This window comes from Neovison vison, chromosome 5, assembly GCF_020171115.1.
Source record: "Neovison vison isolate M4711 chromosome 5, ASM_NN_V1, whole genome shotgun sequence".
In the NCBI taxonomy this organism is placed as follows: Eukaryota; Metazoa; Chordata; class Mammalia; order Carnivora; family Mustelidae; genus Neogale; species Neogale vison.
In genome coordinates, this window is record NC_058095.1 from 24,209,898 (window position 1) to 24,235,369 (window position 25,472).

Here is a 25,472-nt window from a genome sequence, read left to right on the forward strand (position 1 = left end):
AAGTGAAACCATATGATAATTGACTCTCTCTGCTTGACTTATTTCACTCAGCATAATCTCTTCCAGTCCCGTCCATGTTGCTACAAAAGTTGGGCATTCATCCTTTCTGATGGAGGCATAATACTCCATCGTGTATATGGACCACATCTTCCTTATCCATTCATCCGTTGAAGGGCATCTTGGTTCTTTCCATAGTTTGGCGACCGTGGCCATTGCTGCTATAAACATTGGGGTACAGATGGCCCTTCTTTTCACGACATCTGTGTCTTTGGGGTAAATACCCAGGAGTGCAATTGCAGGGTCATAGGGAAGCTCTATTTTAATTTCTTGAGGAATCTCCACACTGTTCTCCAAAGAGGCTGCACCAACTTGCATTCCCACCAACAGTGTAAGAGGGTTCTCCTTTCTCCACATCCTCTCAAACACATGTTGTTTCCTGTTTTGTTAATTTTGGCCATTCTAACTGGTGTAAGGTGATATCTCAATGTGGTTTTAATTTGAATCTCCCTGAGGGGTAGTGATGATGAGCATTTTTTCATGTGCCTGATAGCCATTTGTATTTCTTGATTGGAGAAGTGTCTGTTCATATCTTCTGCCCATTTTTTGATGTGTTTGCCTATTTCGTGTGTGTTGAGTTTGAGGAGTTTATTATAGATCCTGATATCAACCTTTTGTCTGTACTGTCATTTGCAAATATCTTCTCCCATTCCGTGGGTTGCCTCTTTGATTTTTTGACTGTTTCCTTTGCTGTGCAGAAGCTTTTGATTTTGATGAAGTCCCAAAAGTTTATTTTCGCTTTTGTTTCCTTTGCCTTTGGAGACATATCTTGAAAGAAGTTGCTGTGGCTGATATCAAAGAGATTACTCCCTATGTTCTCCTCTAGGATTCTGATGGATTCCTGTCTCACGTTGAGGTCTTTTATCCATTTTGAGTTTATCTTTGTGTACGGTGTAAGAGAATGGTCAAGTTTTCCTTCTGCTTCAATTTTTTGAAACAGCTTCAGGAGAATAGGTGTTATTTCTTCTTTGAAGGTTTGGTAGAATTCCCCAGGGAATCTGTCAGGTCCTGGGCTCTTGTTTTTTGGGAGGTTTTTGACAATTGATTCAATCTCGTTATTAGATATTGGTCTATTCAGGTTGTCGATTTCTTCCTGGCTCAATTTTGGTAGTTTATATTTTTCCAGGAATGCATCCATTTCATCTAGGTTGCTAAGCTTATTGGCATATAACTGTTGATAATAACTTCTGAAGCTGTTTCAAAAAATTGAAGCAGAAGGAAAACTTCCAGACTCTTTCTATGAAGCCAGCATTACCCTGATCCCCAAACGAGGCAAAGACCCTACCAAAAAGGAGAATTTTAGACCAATATCAATGATGAATATGGATGTTAAGATTCTCAACAAGATCCTAGTCAACAGGATCCAACAGCACATTAAAAAGATTATCCACCATTATCAGGTGGGATTCATCCCTGGGCTACAAGGATGGTTCAACATTCACAAATCAATCAATGTGATACAACAAATTAATATGAAAAGAGAGAAGAACCACATGGTCCTCTCATTTAATGCAGAAAAGCATTTGACAAAATCCAGCATCCGTTCCTGATTAAAACGCTTCAAAGTATAGGGATAGAGGGAACATTCCTGAACCTCATCAAATCTATCTATGAAAGACCCACAGCAAATATCATCCTCAATGGGAAAAAGCTTGCAGCCTTCCCATTGAGATCAGGAACAAGACAACTCTTGTTCAACATAGTATTAGAAGTCCTAGCAACAGCAATCAGACAACAGAGAGAAATAAAAGGTATCCAAATTGGTAATGAAGAAGTCAAACTCTCTCTCTTCGCAGATGACATGATTCTTTATATGGAAAACCCAAAAGACTCCACCCCCAAACTACTAGAACTCATACAGCAATTCAGCAACGTGGCAGGATACAAAGTCAATGTGCAGAAATCAGTGGCTTTCTTATACACTAACAATGAAAATACAGAAATGGAAATTAGAGAATCGATTCCATTTACTATAGCACCAAGAACCATAAGATACCTGGGAATAAACCTAACCAAAGAGGTAAAGGATCTGTACTTGAGGAACTACAGAACACTCATGAAAGAAATTGAAGAAGACACAAATAGATGGAAGACCATTCTATGCTCTTGGATCGGAAGAATAAACATTGTTAAAATGTCTATACTGCCTAGAGCAATCTATACTTTTAATGCCATTCCGATCAAAATTCCACTGGCATTCTTCAAAGAGCTGGAGCAAATAATCCTAAAATTTGTATGGAATCAGAAGAGGCCCCGAAATGCTAAGGAAATGTTGAAAAACAAAAATAAAGCTGGCGGCATCACGTTACCTGATTTCAAGCTTTATTACAAAGCTGTGATCACCAAGACAGCATGGTACTGGCATAAAAACAGAACATAGACCAGTGGAACAGAGTAGAGAGCCAAGATATGGTCCCTCAACTCTATGGTCAATTAATCTTCGAGAAAACATGAAAAAATATACAGTGGAAAAAAGACAGTCAATTCAATAAATGGTGCTGGGAAAACTGGACAGCTATATGTAGAAGAAGCTTTTGATTTTGATGAAGTCCCCAAAGTTCATTTTTGCTTTTGTTTCCTTTGCCTTTGGAGACATATCTTGAAAAAAGTTGCTGTGGCTGATATCAAAGAGATTACTGCCTATGTTCTCCTTTAGGATTCTGATGGATTTCTGTCTCACATTGAGGTCTTTTATCCATTTTGAGTTTATCTTTGTTTACAGTGTAAGAGAATGGTCCAGTTCCATTCTTCTACATATGCTGCCCAGTTTTCCCAGCACCATTTATTGAAGAGACTGTCTTTTTTCCACTGTATATTTTTTTTCCTGTTTTCTCGAAGATTAATTGGCCATAGAGTTGAGGGACCATATCTGGGCTCTCTACTCTGTTCCACTGGTCTATGTGTTTGTTTTTATGCCAATACCATGCTGTCTTGGTGATCACAGCTTTGTAGTAAAGCTTGAAATCAGGTATCGTGATGCCCCCCGTTTTATTTTTGTTTTTCCACATTTCCTTAGTGATTCGGGGTCTCTTCTGATTCCATACAAATTTTTGGATTACTTGCTCCAGCTCTTTGAAGAATACCAGTGGAATTTTGATAGTAATAATATTAAAAGTATAGATTGCTCTAGGCAGTATAGACATTTTAGCAATGTTTATTCTTCCGATCCAAAAGCATGGAATGGCTTTCCATCTTTTTGTGTCTTCTACAAATTCTTTCATGAGTGTTCTGTAGTTCCTTAAGTACAGATCCTTTACCTCTTTGGTTAAGTTTATTCCCAGGTATCTTATACAGATGTAGTGAAAAGAAGCGCCATCTGTACCCCAATGTCTAGCAGCAAAGGCCACAGTCGCCAAACTGTGGAAAGAACCAAGATGCCCTTCAATGGTCGAACGGATAAGGAAGATGTGGTCCATATACACTATGGAGTATTATGCCTCCATCAGAAAGGACGAATATCCAACTTTTGTAGCAACATGGATGGGACTGGAAGAGATTATGCTGAGTGAAATAAGTCAAGCAGAGAGAGTCAATTATCATATGGTTTCACTTATTTATGGAGCATAACAAATAGCATGGAGGACATGGGGAGTTAGAGAGGAGAAGGCAGTTGGGGGAAATTGGAAAGGGAGGTGAACCATGAGAGACTATGGACTCTGAAAAACAATCTGATGGTTTTGAAGGGGCAGGGGGTGGGAAGTCGGGGTACCAGGTGGTGGGTATTATAGAGGGCACGGATTGCATGGAGCACTGGGTGTGGTACAAAAACAATGAATACTGTTATGCTGAAAATAAATTTAAAAAATTATTTTAAAAAAAAATAAAAAATTTTAAAATAAATAAATAAATAAATATAAAAATTTAAAATAAAGTAGCTATAGAATATACAGAAAGAAAATTAAGGAGGAATTTGAACCTTTTTATTACAAAAAAGCCAAATAAACACAGAAGAAGGTAGGAATGCAAGAAATGATGGACAAAAATGCTATTGGGAATAATCAAATAAATATCACAAAGTCAACAGCAAGTCCCTCCTTATCAATAATTACTTTAAATGTAAGTGGATAAAATTATCCAATCAAAAGAGACTGGAAGAATGGACAAGCACACATGATCCAACTATATTCTGACTAAAAGAGACTTGCTTGATGTCTAAAGATATAAACAAGTTGAAAGTAAGAAGATGGAAAAAATTATTCCAAGCAAATAGTAACAAAAGAGAGTAGGAGAAGCCATACTAACATCAGAGAAAATTGACTTGAAATAAAAAATGTTACAAGTGACAAAGATGGACATTATATACCAATAAAAGATTTAATATAAGATAAAGTGATTATAAATATTTATGTAGCACTGACAGACCATCAAAATATATGCTAACCATAAGTGACAGAAAAGAAAGGAGTATTAAACAATACTACAATAGTACTTGGAGATTCCATACTCATTCACAATAATGAATAGAGCAGTCAGACTAAAGATGAGTAAGAAAAGAGATAAGTTAATGCAATAATCAACTAGATCTAACAGACATATACTGAACACTCCACTCAACAACAAAAACATACACATTCTTCTCAAGATCCCATGGACCATTCTCCAGGATAGACTATACTTTGGGCTACAAATAAGTCTCAATATATTTTTAAATAGATATACAAACTATCTTTCTGGATCACAATGAGATAAAATTAGAAAACAATCACATAACAAAAACTGGAAACTTCACAAAATTGTAGAAATTTTAAAACAGACTTTTAAACAACCATGGATCAAAGAACAAATCACAAGGAAAATTAGAAAATACTTAGAGACAAATGAAAGAAAAAACACAACATATCAAAACTTATGGGATGCAGCAAAAGCAGTGCTAAAGGGGAAATGAATACCACAAATGATTACATTAAAAAATAGGAATGGGGGTACCTGGGTGGCTCATTGGTTTAAGCCGCTGCCTTCAGCTCAGGTCATGATTTCAGGGTCCTGGGATTGAGTCCCACATCGGGATCTTTGCGCAGCAGGGAGCCTGCATCCTCCTCTCTCTCTCTCTGCTTGCCTCTCTGCCTACTTGTGATCTCTCTCTGTCAAATAAATAAATAAATAAAATCTTTAAAAAAAAATAGGAATGGGCTCACATCAAAACCCAAAGCTAGCTGGAGGGAGGAGTCAAGATGGTGGAGAAGTAGCAGGCTGAGACTACCTCAGCTAGCAGGAGATCAGCTAGAGAGCTTATCTAAAGATTGCAAACACCTGCAAATCCATCGGCAGATCGAAGAGAAGAAGAACGGCAATTCTAGAAACAGTAAAACAACCACTTTCTGAAAGGTAGGACTGGCGGAGAAGTGAATCCAAAGCGACGGGAAAATAGACCCCGGGGGGAGGGGCCGGCTCCCGGCAAGCGGCGGAGCAACGGAGCACAAAATCAGGACTTTTAAAAGTCTGTTCCGCTGAGGGACATAACTCCGGAGGCTAAACCGGGGCGAAGCCCACAGAAGGTCGGCGTGACCTCAGGTCTCGCAGGGTCACAGAAGGATCGGGGGTGTCTGAGTGTCGCAGAGCTTGCGGATATTGGACGGGAATGCAGGCTGCAGAGAGAGCCGACAGTAAGCTCACAGCTTGGAGTTGCCTTAAACCGGTCGCAAGCTCGGTGAGCTCGGAGCGCGGCCGGAGGTTAGGCAGACGCGAGTTACTAGGAGCTGTTCGCTGAGGGCGCACAGGGGAGCGGGGCCCTGGGCTCTCGGCTCCTCCGGGCCGGAGACCAGGAGGCCGCCATTTGTATTCCCGTCCTCCGGAACTCTACGGAAAGCGCTCAGGGAACAAAAGCTCCTGAAAGCAAAGCTGAGCAGATCACTCAGCCCGGCCCCTGGTAAGGGCGGTGTAATTCCGCCTGGGGCAAAGACACTTGAGAATCACTACACCAGGCCCCTCCCCCAGAAGATCAACAAGAAATCCAGGCAAGAACAAGTTCACCTACCAAGGAGTGCAGTTCCAATACCAAGGAGAGAGCAGCAGAATTCCAGAGGAGGAGAAAACAAACCACGGAACTCATGGCTTTCTGCCTGTGATTTTTTAGTCTTACAGTTAATTTATTTTTTTTTCTTTTACATTTTTTGTCTCTGCTTCTGCTAAAATTTTTTATAACCTTTACCCTTTTCTTTTTTAACGTTTTTTAACTAGATTATCTAATATATATATATATTTCATTTTTATACTGTTCTTTATACATTTTCTTTTTTTTTAATTCTTTTTTTTTCTTTCTTTCTTTTTGAACCACTTTTTTTTTTTTTTTTTTTTTTTTGCGATGATGAGACTTAGCATTTATTAAATAAGCGCTTGTGCCGAGACCGGCCCTATTCAGAGCATGGGATGAGCATTACCACATCTACTTTTTTTTTTTACATTTTTTTTTCTTTTTATTTTTTTTCCCAATTTATTTATTTTCAGAAAAACAGTATTCATTATTTTTTCACCACACCCAGTGCTCCATGCAAGCTGTGCCCTCTATAATACCCACCACCTGGTACCCCAACCTGCCACCCCTCCGCCACTTCAAACCCCTCAGACTGTTTTTCAGAGTCCATAGTCTCTCATGGTTCACCTCCCCTTCCAATTTACCCAAATTCCCTACTCCTCTCTAACGCCCCTTGTCCTCCATGCTATTGGTTATGCTCCACAAATGAGTGAAACCATATAATAATTGACTCTCTCTGCTTGACTGATTTCACTCAGCATAATCTCTTCCAGTCCCGTCCATGTTGCTACAAAAGTTGGATATTCGTCCTTTCTGATGGAGGCATAATACTCCATAGTGTATATGGACCACATCTTCCTTATCCATTCATCCGTTGAAGGGCATCTTGGTTCTTTCCATAGTTTGGCGACTGTGGCCATTGCTGCTATAAACATTGGGGTACAGATGGCCCTTCTTTTCACAACATCTGTATCTTTGGGGTAAATACCCAGGAGTGCAATTGCAGGGTCGTAGGGAAGCTCTATTTTTAATTTCTTGAGGAATCTCCACACTGTTCTCCAAAGAGGCTGCACCAACTTGCATTCCCACCAACAGTGGAAGAGGGTTCCCCTTTCTCCACATCCTCTCCAACACATGTTGTTTCCTGTTTTGTTAATTTTGGCCATTCTAACTGGTGTAAGGTGATATCTCAATGTGGTTTTAATTTGAATCTCCCTGAGGGCTAATGATGATGAGCATTTTTTCATGTGCCTGATAGCCATTTGTATTTCTTGATTGGAGAAGTGTCTGTTCATATCTTCTGCCCATTTTTTGATGTGTTTGTCTGTTTCGTGTGGGTTGAGTTTGAGGAGTTCATTATAGATCCTGGATATCAACCTTTTGTCTGTACTGTCATTTGCAAATATCTTCTCCCATTCCGTGGGTTGCCTCTTTGTTTTTTTGACTGTTTCCTTTGCTGTGCAGAAGCTTTTGATTTTGATGAAGTCCCAAAAGTTTATTTTCGCTTTTGTTTCCTTTGCCTTTGGAGACGTATCTTGAAAGAAGTTGCTGTGGCTGATATCAAAGAGATTACTGCCTATGTTTTCCGCTAAGATTCTGATAGATTCCTGTCTCACGTTGAGGTCTTTTATCCATTTTGAGTTGATCTTTGTGTACGGTGTAAGAGAATGGTCGAGTTTCATTCTTCTACATATGGCTGTCCAGTTTTCCCAGCACCATTTATTGAAGAGACTGTCTTTTTTCCACTGTATATTTTTTCCTGTTTTGTCGAAGATTAATTGACCATAGAGTTGAGGGTCCATATCAGGGCTCTCTACTCTGTTCCACTGGTCTATGTGTCTGTTTTTATGCCAGTACCATGCTGTCTTGGTGATCACAGCTTTGTAATAAAGCTTGAAATCAGGTAAGGTGATGCCGCCAGCTTTATTTTTGTTTTTCAACATTTCCTTAGCGATTCGGGGTCTCTTCTGATTCCATACAAATTTTAGGATTATTTGCTCCAGCTCTTTGAAGAATGCCAGTGGAATTTTGATCGGAATGGCATTAAAAGTATAGATTGCTCTAGGCAGTATAGACATTTTAACAATGTTTATTCTTCCGATCCAAGAGCATGGAATGGTCTTCCATCTTTTTGTGTCTTCTTCAATTTCTTTCATGAGTGTTCTATAGTTCCTCAAGTATAGATATTTTACCTCTTTAGTTAGGTTTATTCCCAGGTATCTTATGGTTCTTGGTGCTATAGTAAATGGAATCGATTCTCTAATTTCCATTTCTGTATTTTCATTGTTAGTGTATAAGAAAGCTACTGATTTCTGCACATTGACTTTGTATCCTGCCACGTTGCTGAATTGCTGTATGAGTTCTAGTAGTTTGGGGGTGGAGTCTTTTGGGTTTTCCATATAAAGAATCATGTCATCTGCGAAGAGAGAGAGTTTGACTTCTTCATTACCAATTTGGATACCTTTTATTTCTCTCTGTTGTCTGATTGCTGTTGCTAGGACTTCTAATACTATGTTGAATAAGAGTGGTGAAAGTGGGCATCCTTGTCTTGTTCCTGATCTCAACGGGAAGGCTGCAAGCTTTTTCCCATTGAGGATGATATTTGCTGTGGGTCTTTCATAGATAGATTTGATGAGGTTCAGGAATGTTCCCTCTATCCCTATACTTTGAAGCGTTTTAATCAGGAACGGATGTTGGATTTTTTCAAATGCTTTTTCTGCATCAATTGAGAGGACCATGTGGTTCTTCTCTCTTCTCATATTAATTTGTTGTATCACATTGATTGATTTACGAATGTTGAACCATCCTTGTAGCCCAGGGATGAATCCCACCTGATCATGGTGGATAATCTTTTTAATGTGTTGTTGGATCCTGTTGGCTAGGATCTTGTTGAGAATCTTAGCATCCATATTCATCAGTGATATTGGTCTGAAATTCTCCTTTTTGGTTGGTCCTTGCCTGGTTTGGGGATCAGGGTAATGCTGGCTTCATAGAAAGAGTCTGGAAGTTTTCCATCTGCTTCAATTTTTTGAAACAGCTTCAGGAGAATAGGTGTTATTTCTTCTTGGAAGGTTTGGTAGAATTCCCCAGGGAATCTGTCAGGTCCTGGGCTCTTGTTTTTTGGGAGATTTTTGATCACTGCTTCAATCTCGTTATTAGATATCGGTCTATTCAGGTTGTCGATTTCTTCCTGGTTCAATTTTGGTAGTTTATATTTTTCCAGGAATGCATCCATTTCATCTAGGTTGCTAAGCTTATTGGCATATAACTGTTCGTAATAACTTCTGATGATTGTTTCTACTTCCTTGGTGTTAGTTGTGATCTCTCCCTTTTCATTCATAATTTTATGAATTTGGGCTTTCTCTCTTTTCTTTTGGATTAGTGTAGCCAGTGGCTTATCGATCTTATTGATTCTTTCAAAAAACCAGCTTCTAGTTTCATTGATACGTTCTACTGTATCTCTGGTTTCTCTCTCATTGATCTCAGCTCTAATCTTGATGATTTCCCTTCTTATGTGTGGAGTTGGTTTGATTTGTTGTTGATCCTCCAGTTCTTTAAGGTGTAGAGACAGCTGGTGTGTTCTGGATTTTTCAATTTTTTTGAGCAAGGCTTGGATGGCTATATATTTTTCCCTTAGGACCGCCTTTGCTGTATCCCATAGGTTTTGGACCGAAGTGTCTTCATTCTCATTGGTTTCCATGAATTGTTTCAGTTCTTCTTTGATCTCCTGGTTGATCTAAGCATTCTTAAGCAAGGTGGTCTTTAGCTTCCAGGTGTTTGAGTTCCTTCGGAACTTTTCCTTGTGATTGAGCTCCAGTTTCAAAGCATTGTGATCTGAGAATATGCAGGGAATAATCTCAGTCTTTTGGTATCGGCTGAGTCCTGATTTGTGACCCAGTATGTGGTCTATTCTGGAGAAGGTTCCGTGTGCACTTGAGAAGAATGAGTATTCTGCTGTTTTAGGGTGGAATGTTCTGTATATATCTATGAGGTCCATCTAGTCCAATGTGTCATTCAATGCTCTTGTTTCTTTGTTGAGTTTCTGCTTCGATGATCTGTCTAATTCTGAAAGAGGCGTGTTAAGATCACCTACGATTAGTGTATTCATATCAATATGACTCTTTATCTTGATTAACAGTTTTCTTAAGTAATTGGCTGCTCCCATATTGGGAGCATAGATATTTACAATTGTTAGATCATCTTGGTGGATAGTCCCTTTAAGGATTATGTAGGGTCCTTCTGTATCTCTGACTACAGTCTTTAGTTTGAAGTCTAATTTATCTGATATGAGAATCGCTACCTCAGCCTTCTTTTGAGTCCCATTGGCATGAAAGATGCTTCTCCACCCCTTCACTTTCAGTCTGCGTGTATCTTTAGGTTCAAAATGGGTCTCTTGTAGACAGCATATGGATGGGTCCTGTCGTTTTATCCAATCTGCAACCCTGTGCCGTTTTATGGGTGCATTTAGGCCATTCACATTGAGAGTGATTATTGATAGATATGTTTTTATTGACATCGAGTTACCTTTGAAGCCTTTCTTTCTGTAGACTGTCTCTATATTTCTGTTCAATGCTATTCTTGGGATTTTTCCTCTTTTATAGCACCCCCCTTAATATTCCCTGCAGTATCGGCTTGGTGGTTGCATAGTCTTTTAAGCCTTGCTGGTCTTGGAAACTCTTTATCTCTCCATCCATTTTGAATGTCAGTCTTGCTGGATAGAGTATTCTTGGCTGCATGTTCTTCTCATTTAGTGCCCTGAATATATCTTGCCAGCCTCTTCTGGCTTGCCAGGTCTCTGTGGACAGGTCTGACGTTATTCTGATGGGCTTCCCTCTGTAAGTAAGGAGCCTCTTTGCCCTGGCAGCTTTCAAGAGATTATACCTACAATTATAATTTCTCAATTTGACTATCAGGTGTCGTGATGTTTTTTTGGAGTGTATAATCTTGGGTGGAGACCGTTCAGCCTCTAGTACATGAACGCTGGTTTCATTCGCTAGATTCGGAAAGTTTTCATGAAGGACTTGTTCCACGACATCTTCTAGACTTCTTTCTTTCTCCTCCCCTTCAGGAATTCCAATAATTCTGACGTTGGAACGCTTCATGGCATCACTTATTTCCCTAATTCTGCTTTCGTGGGATCTAAGCTGTTTGTTCCAGGCTTCCTCCTGATCCTTTCTCTCTATCTGTTTGTCTTCCAGATCACTAATTCTATCTTCTGTCTCAGTTACCCTAGCTTTGAGAGAGTTTAGATTGGATTGGAACTCATTGAGAGCATTGTGGACCTCCTCCCTGGTAGCTTTAAACTCCGCCCTAACATTGGGAACATCCTGTCTGGTCGTTTTCAGTTTGGCCCTAATCAATTCTGTTTGGTCATCCATGGCTTTCTCCAACCTAGCTATTGCCTGGATAATTGTTAGCCTGAATTCTCTTTCCGACATATTGTCTATGTTGATAGCCGTTAGCTCTATTGCAAAAGGTCCATCCTCTGTATTTTTCTTCTGTTGGGCATTCCTCCTCCTAGTCATTTTGGTGGGAGAAGACTGAACAGATGTAGCTGGATGTATCAACTCTGGTGCAGTCAAGGTGCACCCTGGAACACTTCCTGATCTCCGTCTCAGAGAGATGCCTCAGTTTGGGTGCAGAAGCTGAATAAATTCCCCCTTGGACGCTGGCAGTGCAGATTCCAAGTTGCAGACCCTGGGGACGCAGGATCTTTTGCTCGTCCCCAAAGCCAAGGCAGTGGCGGCTGTCTGGGAGCTCCCGACCGCCAGAGAGGTGCCAAGCAGCAATCGCACACTGAGATTTTGCCGCCGGCCGGGGCTGGGAGTGCCCGGCTTGCGCGCACCTCTTTTCAGAGGTGGCTGTGGGTCGGGCGCGCGTCTGGGGCACTGAGAACTGGGCGCTGGTCCGGAAGCCGCAGGCTGGGCTTTTGCGCGCCTCTGTCCGGGGAAGAGTTTCACGCGCGCGGCTTAGACTTTGAAACAATGGCCCGGATCAAGAAGCGCCCCCGGGCCTTAGAAACCCAGGAGAGCTGGAGCGACGTGCGCGCGCATCTCAAGCTTTGGGGTAGGGCGAGTGCGCGTTCCGCAGACCGGCGTGGCTCCCTTCCCCTCACAGGAGCCGGAACCCCCGCGCTCTGGGGCGCGCTGGCGGCTTAGGGACCAGGAGCCGGTTTCTCCGCCGCACTCTCTCTGCCTCCGCGCCGGGGAGGCCGTCTGGGACCGGGGACTTAAGCCCCTGTCCCTAGCCGCCCCGATTCCCACAATTTCCCCCCGCGATCCTTTGCTCTTTTGGAATGCTTTCAACCAGTCTCCAAGTTAATGCTGGTCCCCAGATGCAGCGCACTCTCGCTTGTATCGGGGTATTACTTTTGCACCGGTCGCCTCTGGTGGCTCCCTCCCCCTTTTGTTTATCTTCCGATATCAGTCCGCTGTTCCCATTCCGCTTTACCTGCTCACTGGCGTCTTCTGCCCCTGTAGAGATCCAGACGTGTATGATTCTGATCTCAGGCTGATTTCATAGGTGATCAGAGTTCTTTGGTAGGTAATCAGCTCACTTTGGGGTACCAGCTGAAAAGACGCCTCTTCCTAGTACCCCGCCATCTTGTCCCCCCTTGAACCACTTTTTATCCCCAAATCAGAAGAGATCCTAATCTCTTCAATCTTTTTTTTTCTTAATTCTTTTTTAAATTCTTGATTGAATTTTTAATTCAATCTCTTTTTTTTTAATTCTTTTTTTTCTTTTCTTTTCTTTCTTTCTTTTTGAACCTCTTTTTATCCCCAAATCAGTAGAGATCCCAATCAGAAGAGATTGGGAGATCCCAATCAAAGGAGATCCCAATCAGAGGAGATCCCAATCAGAGGAGATCCCTCACCCAATCGTGAGGGGGGAGAAATCCCCCCTCACGATTTGGGATCTCTTCTGATTTGGTTAAAGCATATTTTCCTGGGATTGTTGCCACCCTTTTAGTATTTTACTTGCTCCTTCATATACTCTTAGCTGGACAAAATGACAAGGAAGAAAAATTCACAACAAAAAAAAGAACAAGAGGCAGTACCGAAGGCTAGGGACCTAATCAATACAGACATTGGTAATATGTCAGATCTAGAGTTCAAAATGACAATTCTCAAGATTATAGCCGGGCTAGAAAAAGGCATGGAAGATATTAGAGAAACCCTCTCCAGAGATATAAAAGCCCTTTCTGGAGAAATAAAAGAACTAAAATCTAAACAAGTTGAAATAAAAAAAGCTATTAATGAAGTTCAATCAAAAATGGAGGCTCTCACTGCTAGGATAAATGAGGCAGAAGAAAGAATTAGCGATCTAGAAGACCAAATGACAGAGAATAAAGAAGCTGAGCAAAAGAGGGACAAACAGCTACTGGACCATGAGGGGAGAATTCGAGAGATGAGTGACACCATAAGACGAAACAACATTAGAATAATTGGGATTCCAGAAGAAGAAGAAAGAGAGAGGGAAGCAGAAGGTATACTGGAGAGAATTATTGGGGAGAATTTCCCCAATATGGCAAAGGGAACGAGCATCAAAATTCAGGAGGTTCAGAGAACGCCCCTCAAAATCAATAAGAATAGGCCCACACCCCGTCTCCTATTAGTAAAATTTACAAGCCTTAGTGACAAAGAGAAAATCCTGAAAGCAGCCCGGAAAAAGAAGTCTGTAACATACAATGGTAAAAGTATTAGATTGGCAGCTGACTTATCCACAGAGACCTGGCAGGCCAGAAAGAGCTGGCATGACGTTTTCAGAGCACTAAACAAGAAAAACATGCAGCCAAGAATACTATATCCAGCTAGGCTATCATTGAAAATAGAAGGAGAGATTAAAAGCTTCCAGGACAAACAAAAACTGAAAGAATTTGCAAACACCAAACCAGTTCTACAGGAAATACTGAAAGGGGTCCTCTAAGCAAAGAGAGAGCCTACAAGTGGTAGATCAGAAAGGGACAGAGACAATATACAGTAACAATCACCTTACAGGCAATACAATGGCACTAAAATCATATCTCTCAATAGTTACCCTGAATGTCAATGGGCTAAATGCCCCATCTAAAGACACAGGGTATCAGAATGGATAAAGAAACAAAACCCATCTATATGTTGCCTCCAAGAAACTCATTTTAAACCCGAAGACACCTCCAGACTTAAAGTGAGGGGGTGGAAAAGAATTTACCATGCTAATGGACATCAGAAAAAAGGAGGAGTGGCAATCCTTATATCAGATCAATTAGATTTTAAGCCAAAGACTATAATAAGAGATGAGGAAGGACACTATATCATACTCAAAGGGTCTGTCCAAAAAGAAGATCTAACAATTTTAAATATCTATGCCCCCAATGTGGGCGCAGCAAACTATATAAACCAATTAATAACAAAATCAAAGAAACACATCAACAATAATACAATAATAGTAGGGGACTTTAACACTCCCCTCACTGAAATGGACAGATCATCCAAGCAAAAGATCAACAGGGAAATAAAGGCCTTAAATGATACACTGGATGAGATGGACATCACAGATATATTCAGAACATTTCATCCCAAAGCAACAGAATACACATTCTTCTCTAGTGCACATGGAACATTCTCCAGAATAGATCACATCCTCGGTCCTAAATCAGAACTCAACCGGTATCAAAAGATTGGGATCATTCCCTGCATATTTTCAGACCACAATGCTCTGAAGCTAGAACTCAACCACAAGAGGAAGTTTGGAAAGAACACAAATACATGGAGACTAAACAGCATCCTTCTAAAGAATGAATGGGTCAACCGGGAAATTAAAGAAGAATTGAAAAAAATCATGGAAACAAATGATAATGAAAATACAACGGTTCAAAATCTGTGGGACACAACAAAGGCAGTCCTGAGAGGAAAATATATAGCGGTACAAGCCTTTCTCAAGAAACAAGAAAGGTCTCAGGTACACAACCTAACCCTACACCTAAAGGAGCTGGAGAAAGAACAAGAAGGAAACCCTAAGCCCAGCAGGAGAAGAGAAATCATAAAGATCAGAGCAGAAATCAATGAAATAGAAACCAAAATAACAATAGAACAAATCAACCAAACTAGGAGCTGGTTCTTTGAAAGAATTAATAAAATTGATAAACCCTTGGCCAGACTTATCAAAAAGAAAACAGAAAGGACCCAAATAAATAAAATCATGAATGAAAGAGGAGAGATCATAACTAACACCAAAGAAATACAAACTATTATAAGAACATACTATGAGCAACTCTACACCAATCAATTTGACAATCTGGAAGAAATGGATGCATTCCTAGAAACATATAAACTACCAAAATTGAACCAGGAAGAAATAGAAAGCCTGAACAGACCCATAACCAGTAAGGAGATTGAAACAGTCATTAAAAATCTCCAAACAAACAAAAGCCCAGGGCCAGACGGCTTCCCGGGGGAATTCTACCAAACATTTAAAGAAGAACTAATTCCTATTCTCCTGAAACTGTTCCAAAAAATAGAAATGGAAGGAAAACTCCCAAACTCATTTTATGAGGCCAGCATCACCTTGATCCCAAAACCAGACAAGGATCCCATCAAAAAAGAGAGCTATAGACCAATATCCTTGATGAACACAGAGGCGAAAATTCTCACCAAAATACTAGCCAATAGGATTCAACAGTACATTAAAAGGATTATTCACCACGACCAAGTGGGATTTATCCCAGGGCTGCAAGGCTGGTTCAACATCCGCAAATCAGTCAATGTGATACAACACATCAATAAAAGAAAGAACAAGAACCATATGATACTCTCAATAGATGCTGAAAAAGCATTTGACAAAGTACAGCATCCCTTCCTGATCAAAACCCTTCAAAGTGTAGGGATAGAGGGCACATACCTCAATATCATCAAAGCCATCTATGAAAAACCCACTGCAAATATCATTCTCAATGGAGAAAAACTGAAAGCTTTTCCACTAAGGTCAGGAACACGGCAGGGATGTCCATTATCACCACTGCTATTCAACATAGTACTAGAAGTCCTAGCTTCAGCAATCAGACAACAAAAGGAAATTAAAGGCATCCAAATCGGCAAAGAAGAAGTCAAATTATCACTCTTCGCAGATGATATGATACTCTGCGTGGAAAATCCAAAAGACTCCACTCCAAAACTGCTAGAACTTGTACAGGAATTCAGTAAAGTGTCAGGATATAAGATCAATGCACAGAAATCAGTTGCATTTCTCTACACCAACAACAAGACAGAAGAAAGAGAAATTAAGGAGTCAATCCCATTTACAATTGCACCCCAAACCATAAGATACCTAGGAATAAACCTAACCAAAGAGGCTAAGAATCTATACTCAGAAAACTATAAAGTACTCATGAAAGAAATTGAGGAAGACACAAAGAAATGGAAAAATGTTCCATGCTCCTGGATTGGAAGAATAAATATTGTGAAAATGTCTATGCTACCTAAAGCAATCTACACATTTAATGCAATTCCTATCAAAGTACCATCCATCTTTTTCAAAGAAATGGAACAAATAATTTTAAAATTTATATGGAACCAGAAAAGACCTCGAATACCCAAAGGGATATTGAAAAACAAAGCCAAAGTTGGTGGCATCACTATTCCAGAATTCATCATCAAGACAGCATGGTACTGGCACAAAAACAGACACATAGACCAATGGAACAGAATAGAGAGCCCAGAAATAGAACCTCAACTCTATGGTCAACTAATCTTCGACAAAGCAGTAAAGAATGTCCAATGGAAAAAAGACAGCCTCTTCAATAAATGGTCTTGGGAAAATTGGACAGCCACGTGCAGAAAAATGAAATTGGACCATTTCCTTACACCACACACAAAAATAGATTCAAGATGGATTAAGAACCTCAATGTGAGAAAGGAATCCATCAAAATCCTTGAGGAGAACACAGGCAGCAACCTCTTCGATCTCAGCCGCAGCAACATCTTCCTAGGAACATCGCCAAAGGCAAGGGAAGCAAGGGCAAAAATGAACTTTTGGGATTTCATCAAAATCAAAAGCTTTTGCACAGCAAAGGAAACAGTTAACAAAACCAAAAGACAACTGACAGAATGGGAGAAGATATTTGCAAACTACATATCAGATAAAGGACTAGTGTCCAAAATCTATAAAGAGCTTAACAAACTCAACACCCAAAGAACAAATAATCCAATCAAGAAATGGGCAGAGGACATGAACAAACGTTTCTGCAAAGAAGACATCCAGATGGCCAACAGACACATGGAAAAGTGCTCCATATCACTCGGCATCAGGGAAATACAAATCAAAGCCACAATGAGATATCACCTCACACCAGTCAGAATGGCTAAAATCAACAAGTCAGGAAATGACAGATGCTGGCGAGGATGCGGAGAAAGGGGAACCCTCCTACACTGTTGGTGGGAATGCAAGCTGGTGCAACCACTCTGGAAAACAGCATGGAGGTAGGTTCCTCAAAATGTTGAAAACAGAACTGCCCTAAGATCCAGCAATTGCACTACTGGGTATTTACCCTAAAGATACAAACGTAGTGATCCAAAGGGGCACGTGCACCCGAATGTTTATAGCAGCAATGTCCACAATAGCCAAACTATGGAAAGAACCTAGATGTCCATCCACAGATGAATGGATCAAGAAGATGTGGTATATATACACAATGGAATACTTTGCGGCCATCAAAAGAAATGAAATCTTGCCATTTGCGACAACATGGATGGAACTAGAGCGTATCATACTTAGCGAAATAAGCCAAGCGGAGAAAGACAACTATCATATGATCTCCCTGATATGAGGAAGTGGTGATGCAACATGGGGGCTTAAGTGGGTAGGAGAAGAATCCTGAAACAAGATGGGATAGGGAGGGAGACAAACCATAAGTGACTCTTAATCTCACGAAACAAACTGTGGGTTGCTGGGGGGAGGGGGGTTGGGAGAAGGGGGGTAGGGTTATGGACATTGGGGAGGGTATGTGCTTTTGGGTAAATTGGAAGGGGAGATGAACCATGAGAGACTATGGACTCTGAAAAACAATCTGAGGGGTTTGAAGTGGCGGGGGGGGTGGGAGGTTGGGGTACCAGGTGGTGGGTATTATAGAGGGCACAGCTTGCATGGAGCACTGGGTGTGGTGAAAATCAATGAATACTGTTTTTCTGAAAATAAATAAATTGGGAAAAAAATATTAAAAAAAAAAACCAAAGGTAGCAAAAGAGGGAATTATAAAAGTTAGAAAAGAGAAAAATGAAACAGAAAATAGAAAAACAATAGAAAAAAATCAAAAAGACCTAAAGTTGGTTCTTCAAAAAGGTCATCTAACTTGACAAAAAATTGGTTGGATGCACTAAGAAAAAAAGAAGCCTCAAATTACTACAATCACAAATGAAAGTGGAGACATTACAACCAATTCTACAGAAATAAAAGAAATAATAGAAGAGCATTATCAACAATTAATATGCACAATTCCTAGAAACACACCACCTACTAAGACTAAATCATGAAGAAACAATCTAAATAGACCTGCACCAGTAAGGAGAGTACATTGGTAATCAAAAAATGCCCAACAAAGAAAATCCCTGGACCTGAGAGCTTCACTGGTGAATTTTAACAAACATTTAAAGAACCCAAATATATGGTCTACAAGCATTTTGGATATTAACTCCTTACCAATTATATGGTTTGCAATATAAAATACATTGTTGTTTCATTTTGTTGACTATTTTTTCCCTCAGTTGTACCACAGTCTTTGCAGCACCCAAGGAGACATTCCAATCTGTGCTGAAACAAAGGACAAGGGCCCAGATTCCAACAAAGTACCTAGAAGAGGTCATCTCAGGGCTTTGACCCTGGAGACACACTCTCTGGGAAACACTCTTGCCCATGCTTTCTTCTAGAAAAGAACTCTGGGAAAGATTACTCTTGAGAACCATTGTCTCCTCAGGGCACAGCTGTAAGAGTGTGTAATGAGTCTCAACAATTACTCTGACTATGGCCAGGATGAAGACCTGAGGGAGACATGTTTAAAGAGATCTTTTAATCCGGCAAATAGCTCCTAATTTTCTCTATTCTATGACTACCTTCATCCCGAGGAGGAAGCTAGAGGCCTCATCTTCCTGCCCCACCTAGAACAGTCACCCTTTTGGCTCCATGATTAGGAAACTCAGGGCTCTTCTTTCCAAACCATCCCAGTCCTAGCTCCTTCACCTCAGGTCCAGAGGATCAGAGACCTCCTCTCCAGACCTACTCATGGCCCTTTCTGCAGCATGCCTGACCCCCAAGGGGACTGTTAACAAGTGCTACAGCAGCTGGCTGTGAGCTTCCCATTCATACAAGAGGGGGGAAGGTCACAGGACCAAAACTCTTTTTGACAGCATTTGAGCTGACACCTCAGTAGGAGCTGTGAATGTTGGAGAAGCTGAGTCTTTATACAGTGACAAATCAAGGATAGATAGCCAGCAACTGTACTACCTGAATTATTTCTTTTGACCCTCCACAAAACCTCGAAAAGGTAAGTAGAATTATTTTTGTCATTTTTTCAGACCAAGAATGGTGAACTGAATTGCCTAAAGTCACAAATAGACATAGTAACATTAGGACTCAAATCTTGGCTCCAGAACCCAAGTTCTCAAGATCAGCATCAGCTATGGCTTACAACACTTGTTCTGAGTTTTGTTTTGTTTTTGTTAAAGAGGATTTTTTTAAAGATTTTCTTTCTTTATTTATTTGATAGAAGTCACAGCAACAGCGGGAATACCAGTAGAGGAGTGGAAGAGGGAGAAACAGGCTTCACACTGAGCAGGGAGCCTCATGTGGGGCTTAATCTCAGAACCCTGAGATCATGACCTGAGCCAAAAACAGGCTTAACCTACTCAGCCACCCGAGCAGTCCTCTATGTGTTTTAATTGAAGGAACTTGTTAACCTTAGCTAATCCTCCATATTGCCAAAAGCCCCACCTCTGAAATATTACAGACCACATGAACTCTTCATAGTCTCTTAGCCCTTTAACATTATCGAACCCTCCAAACCCTTATATATTATGTGTAATGATAGGGAAAGGTATTTCAAAAGAGAAAACCAAATTCCTTTTGGCACAGAGTTTTTTTTAAGTACATCATATTTGGAGAAAATATAATGAGAACTGCATCTCTGTGTCCGGCATATAATTCACACAGGCACCACAGGAGACACAGAGAGTTTGTGGTTGAATTAAATATAGATTGAATTAATTATTGAGTAAAGTGCTCCTTGGAAAAATTAATGAATTACTTGGCATATCCTGAACTACACTAACAAATAGATCACAAAATGTATAACAACTTAAACAGAATAAAGTCTATTTCTGTCCTATGTAATAGTCCCTGTGGGTATCCTGGTGATTCATGGCTCCGCTGGATATGGAGAACTAGGGACACAGGCTCATTCTCCCATGGGACTCCACCAACACATTCAGCCTCCTGGCCATTTCCATCTAGTTGGAGGAAGCCCAGAACTGGAACACATGGGTTAGGATGGACCAGCCAAAACTCAGGCACATGAACACACATCAGTGCAAGGGAGGCTGGGAAATGTAATTTAATTGTGTGTCCAGGAAGAAGAGAACAACAGGGATTTGGATGACAGCTAGCATTCTCTGTCATCACTAGTATGCTGCAGAATGCAAGTGAGTCAAAGAGGAGAGAATCTGTTCATAAGCAGTTATGGGAGCATTACAATATTTCAAGCAGGAAATGATGGAGTTCCAAAACCATAAGTAGAAAGGTTGAGTTATGTAAGCATTATTTTAAATGAACAATCAAGATCAGATGTAAAAGTGAGGGATACACTGGATGAATGTGCTTCTAAACCTCCCACATGTGGGGAGCCCAAAATAGAAACCTTAATTTAACCCAAGAAATACTGAGTTCATACTCGATATTTACTGTCTGTACATATTTCTCGATACGTACTCTATATGTACTGCCTGTGCATATTACTGACTGTCCACAACAGTCTCTCTGGGGTTATTAAAATAAACAAACTATGGTTTTCATTTTCAAATAAGCTTGCAAACACTTAGGTTTAAGTGTAGAGTATAGTGTATGGACAGACATGTTGGCAAGTAGAAATATGGGATGCATGTAGAAATGCATGTAGAAATATGGGAAAGGGAGCTCAAGCCCACAGATATAGACCTGAGAGTTTATAAAGCACTAATTGAAATCACCAGGGAGTTGGGTGACTCAACAAAAGAAATAATAAAGAAAGAGAAGAAAAAATCTGTGTGATTATCAATATTAGAGAGTTCTCCAAAGTGGTACACCCTATCAAAAGAGGTGGTGAAATTCTTAGAAAAAGGGACATTTGGGGAGGAAATTCCCTAGGCTTGTTATTACTAGGACATAAATCCAGTGATCCTAGTGTCTTACAATCCAATGTCACTGTAGACACCTGCTATTTCCTGGGCCTGGGGTCACTATTAGTTTGGTCATTTGGACAACTCCCAAGTTCATGGTTTGTCCTTGCAATAACATATCCTCTGCACGGGCGTATTTTGTCAGATATTCCAAAATGCTACCCTTTCCTTGTCAAGTGTAATAAAATTGGCATCATGACTTTTGGTTTTTCCATTATATTGTAAAGTCCCTGAGAGCAAAGACTATGTCTAACATGTTGAATCAGTGGACTAAAAATTGTATTTTACACATATTTTTTCCATAAGCCTAGCAAAGTATCTAGCACATACAATATAAAAAAATATTGCTTAATTGACTAAATCCTAGGTGTTTGAGGGATGGTTCTGGGATGGGCATCTTTGATTCACAGATTGCTCACTTCTTAGACATTTTTTCAAGTGCTAATTGTTGATCAGTCCCACTGATGAGCAAGGATAATTGCCCAAAATGTTGGCTATCCCTGGATTCAGTAAACGCTTCATAGAGATTGCTGGTCACTTGAACCAAAACCGATGGATAAGGAAGATCATCACAGTAACTTCGCTAATACTTCTGGATTCCTCTCCTCTTTCTTAACAAAGGAGCCATGAGAGAAGACAACCAATCCTCTACCTTGGAATTCATCCTCCTGGGAGTTACTGGTCAGCAGGACCAGGAAGACTTCTTCTTCATCTTCTTCCTGTTCATTTACCCCATCACATTGATTGGAAACCTGCTCATCATCTTGGCCATTTGCTCTGACATTCGCCTTCACAACCCCATGTATTTTTTCCTTGCCAATCTCTCCTTTGTTGACATCCTCTTCTCCTCTGTAACCATCCCTAAAATGCTAGCCAACCATGTCTTAGGCAGCAAAGCCATCTCCTTTGGAGGATGCCTAACACAGTTGTATTTTATGATTGCCTTGGGTAACACAGATAGCTATATCCTGGCTGCAATGGCATATGATCGTGCTGTGGCCATCAGCCGCCCACTTCATTACACAACAATTATGAGCCCTCAAACATGTGTCTTCCTAGTTGTTGGGTCTTGGGTGGTTGGAAATGCCAATGCCCTCCCTCACACTCTGCTCACAGCTGGTCTGTCTTTCTGTGGCAACAAGGAAGTAGCCAACTTCTACTGTGACATTACCCCTCTGCTTAAGCTATCCTGTTCTGACATCCACTTTAATGTGCGGATAATGTACCTAGGGGTTGGAGTCTTCTCCATGCCATTACTGTGCATCATCATCTCCTATATTCATGTCTTTTCCACAGTTTTACGGGTTCCATCCACCAAGGGTGTGCTCAAGGCCTTCTCTACCTGCGGTTCCCACCTCACAGTTGTTTCTCTGTATTATGGGACAGTCATGGGCATGTATTTCCGCCCTCTAACTAGTTACAGCCTCAAGGATGCAATCATAACTGTGATGTACATGGCAGTGACCCCGATGTTAAATCCTTTCATTTATAGTCTGAGAAACCGAGACATGAAGGCTGCCTTGGGGATACTATTCAGCAAGAGAATCTCCTCATAACCAATGTGTTATTGGAGAATATAGTCACTAATTGGGTGCACTTTGAAATCTAGCCCTAATATTCATCTCCTCCACGAAGCTGCCTTCGATCTTTTCAGCTACAAAGTCCTCTTCTCTGAAATCTAGAAACAGTTTATAATAGATCTCATTTAATTTATCACCTTGTACAGATTATTATCCTTTCAGCAGCACAGAAACATTGGGTTCATGTCCCAGATAAGCTACTCAAATCAGAGTGAAGTTGAAAAGGTCTGATGTTCTGCTTCCACATCAACATATTGGGATTAATAATATCTGCCCAGCATGGCCACAGGATGTGAGGATCACAATAGCCCATGATTTAAAGGCTATAAATCACTATTCAAATTTCTGATTATTACTATTATGTTAATTACCCCTACTATGTTTATAAACCTCTGAGGGTAAAAACCAAGACCTCTCATGGTCTTGGTCATATAAAGTGTATCCATGATTCTTGGAAAATGGGATGAACAAATGAAAATATCACTCTGAACTCTAATTTCATATGATAGACATAATCAGACTAGACTTTCTATACCCATCCAGTAAAATCTTTAAAGGAAATTACCTAGGCAGAGATTTTTGTTCTTACTGTATCATTGCTTAAACTAGACTGTTTCTAAAGAGTATAAGATTCTGCTTATAATCTTAACAAAATGACACTCATTAATGAGTTACTGCATTCTAAAGTAAAAAATATTCTGACTTACTTAATTACATAATGAAATAAAATTAGTGACAAAAAATTGGGGTGCCAAATAAATGCAGGAAAAAAGAGCAGTATTGAAAATTATGTGACCTCATTTCTCCAGCCCAGGGAAGATGAGACTTTGATTCTGAATAATCAGCCCTGACATTTAAGTGATAGTTCCTAAACAGAAATTGTTAATCCAGTGCATCACTATCCACCAAGGAACCCCAAAACCTATGATTTGATTCAATTCATGAGGAAATTATAAAACTTTCTCAAAATGTTAATAATATATAAGTGATTGTCCCTAAGTATCATATTTCCAAACAGGGTAACATCAGGAAGAAAGGAGTTGAGTGTATCTTAGAAAAGTATAAAAGTTGTTTTGTTATCTACTATTTTTAACTGCCAGTGAAAATACAAAATTATTTTTTTCTGTAGACAATTCATATTGTCAACTAGTTGTTCATGTTAGAAGAATTTGGATGCTGGAAGGTGACATCATTCACCATTTAATGCTTTCTGGTGTCTAGATCACCGAGGATGAGAACTATCCCAATTATCTCCTTTTCAACCAAAAAGAATTTGATTACATATGCATATGAATCTGTGTAAATGATTGGCCAAAATGGAGGAAATGGAGGTATTTCATGTATGGAATTTTCAATGTTGGCCAATAAAAATGTTCTATGAATGTATTGCCTGTCTCCCCCCATGAGAGTATGACGATTTGGGGTCTGTTTTGTTCACTGTAGTGTATTCAGTACTGAGACAGTGCTGACATATAGTAATTATTTAATAAATTTGTATGAAATGAATATTTGAATCCCACAATAATATGTTTATTAAATGACAATAGTATGACAAATGCAACAAGATTAATTTTGTTGTTGTGGGTACGCTTAAGAAGGCCAAATAGTATGAGATGTTTCAAATATTTCCCATAGTGAAATATTAAGTGCCAAGGAAGAGTGTATAAAAGAAGACCTGACAATGTAGGTTCGTAGGAGAACTCCATACCACATAGCTACTCTATATCAGTCTCACATTATTCTTCTGTTTAATTTGGGGAAGGAAAGTTAACCTCCTCTACTGTATCCTGCAGTAATCATAAGAAACTACGTGTATATTACAAGGCAAAAAAAATCACTGTACCTGTATGTCAAGTCATTGTCTCACCCATTTCCCTTTGACTCTGTCCTGGAATAATTTAAACACTACAATTTAAATTATTTTACATGCCAATTCCCAGGGATTGACCAAGTCTGGAAAAGGCTGCAGTATATACCTGGTATGTCAGTTTGGGTCAGTTCAGGCCCATTTAGAAAACATAAATCACATCTGGTATTTTGATACCAAGAAGATTTAATACAGGGAAGTAGAAACACAAGAAACAACAGATGCTGGCAAGGATACAGAGAAAAAGGAATCCTCTTGCACTTTTGGTGGGAAAGCAAACTGGTGCCATCAGAATAACTGTATGGAGATTTTAAAAAAGTTTTTAAAAAAGTTTAAAATAAAACTACCCTACAATGCAGCAATTGCTCTACTAAGCATTTTTCCAAAGGATATAAAATTACTGATTTGAAGGGGTACATGTACCCCAATGTTTACAGCAGCATTATTACCATTAGCTCAACTATGAAAGGAGTGCAAGTGTCCATTAACTGATAAATGGATAAAGAAGATGTTGTGTGTGTTGTATATATATATACAACACACACAACATATATATATATATATATATATATATATATATATATATATATATACATTCA

General features: G+C 39.9%; 1 protein-coding gene across 1 annotated transcript; it reads left to right on the forward strand.

The window, feature by feature from the left end:
• The first annotated feature begins 22,052 nt into the window (after positions 1-22,052).
• LOC122907647 (olfactory receptor 1A1) lies at positions 22,053-22,982 on the forward strand. The gene has a single exon (XM_044250459.1). It carries the CDS (start codon positions 22,053-22,055, stop codon positions 22,980-22,982), a length of 930 nt encoding a protein of 309 aa, XP_044106394.1.
• The last annotated feature ends 2,490 nt before the right edge of the window (positions 22,983-25,472 follow it).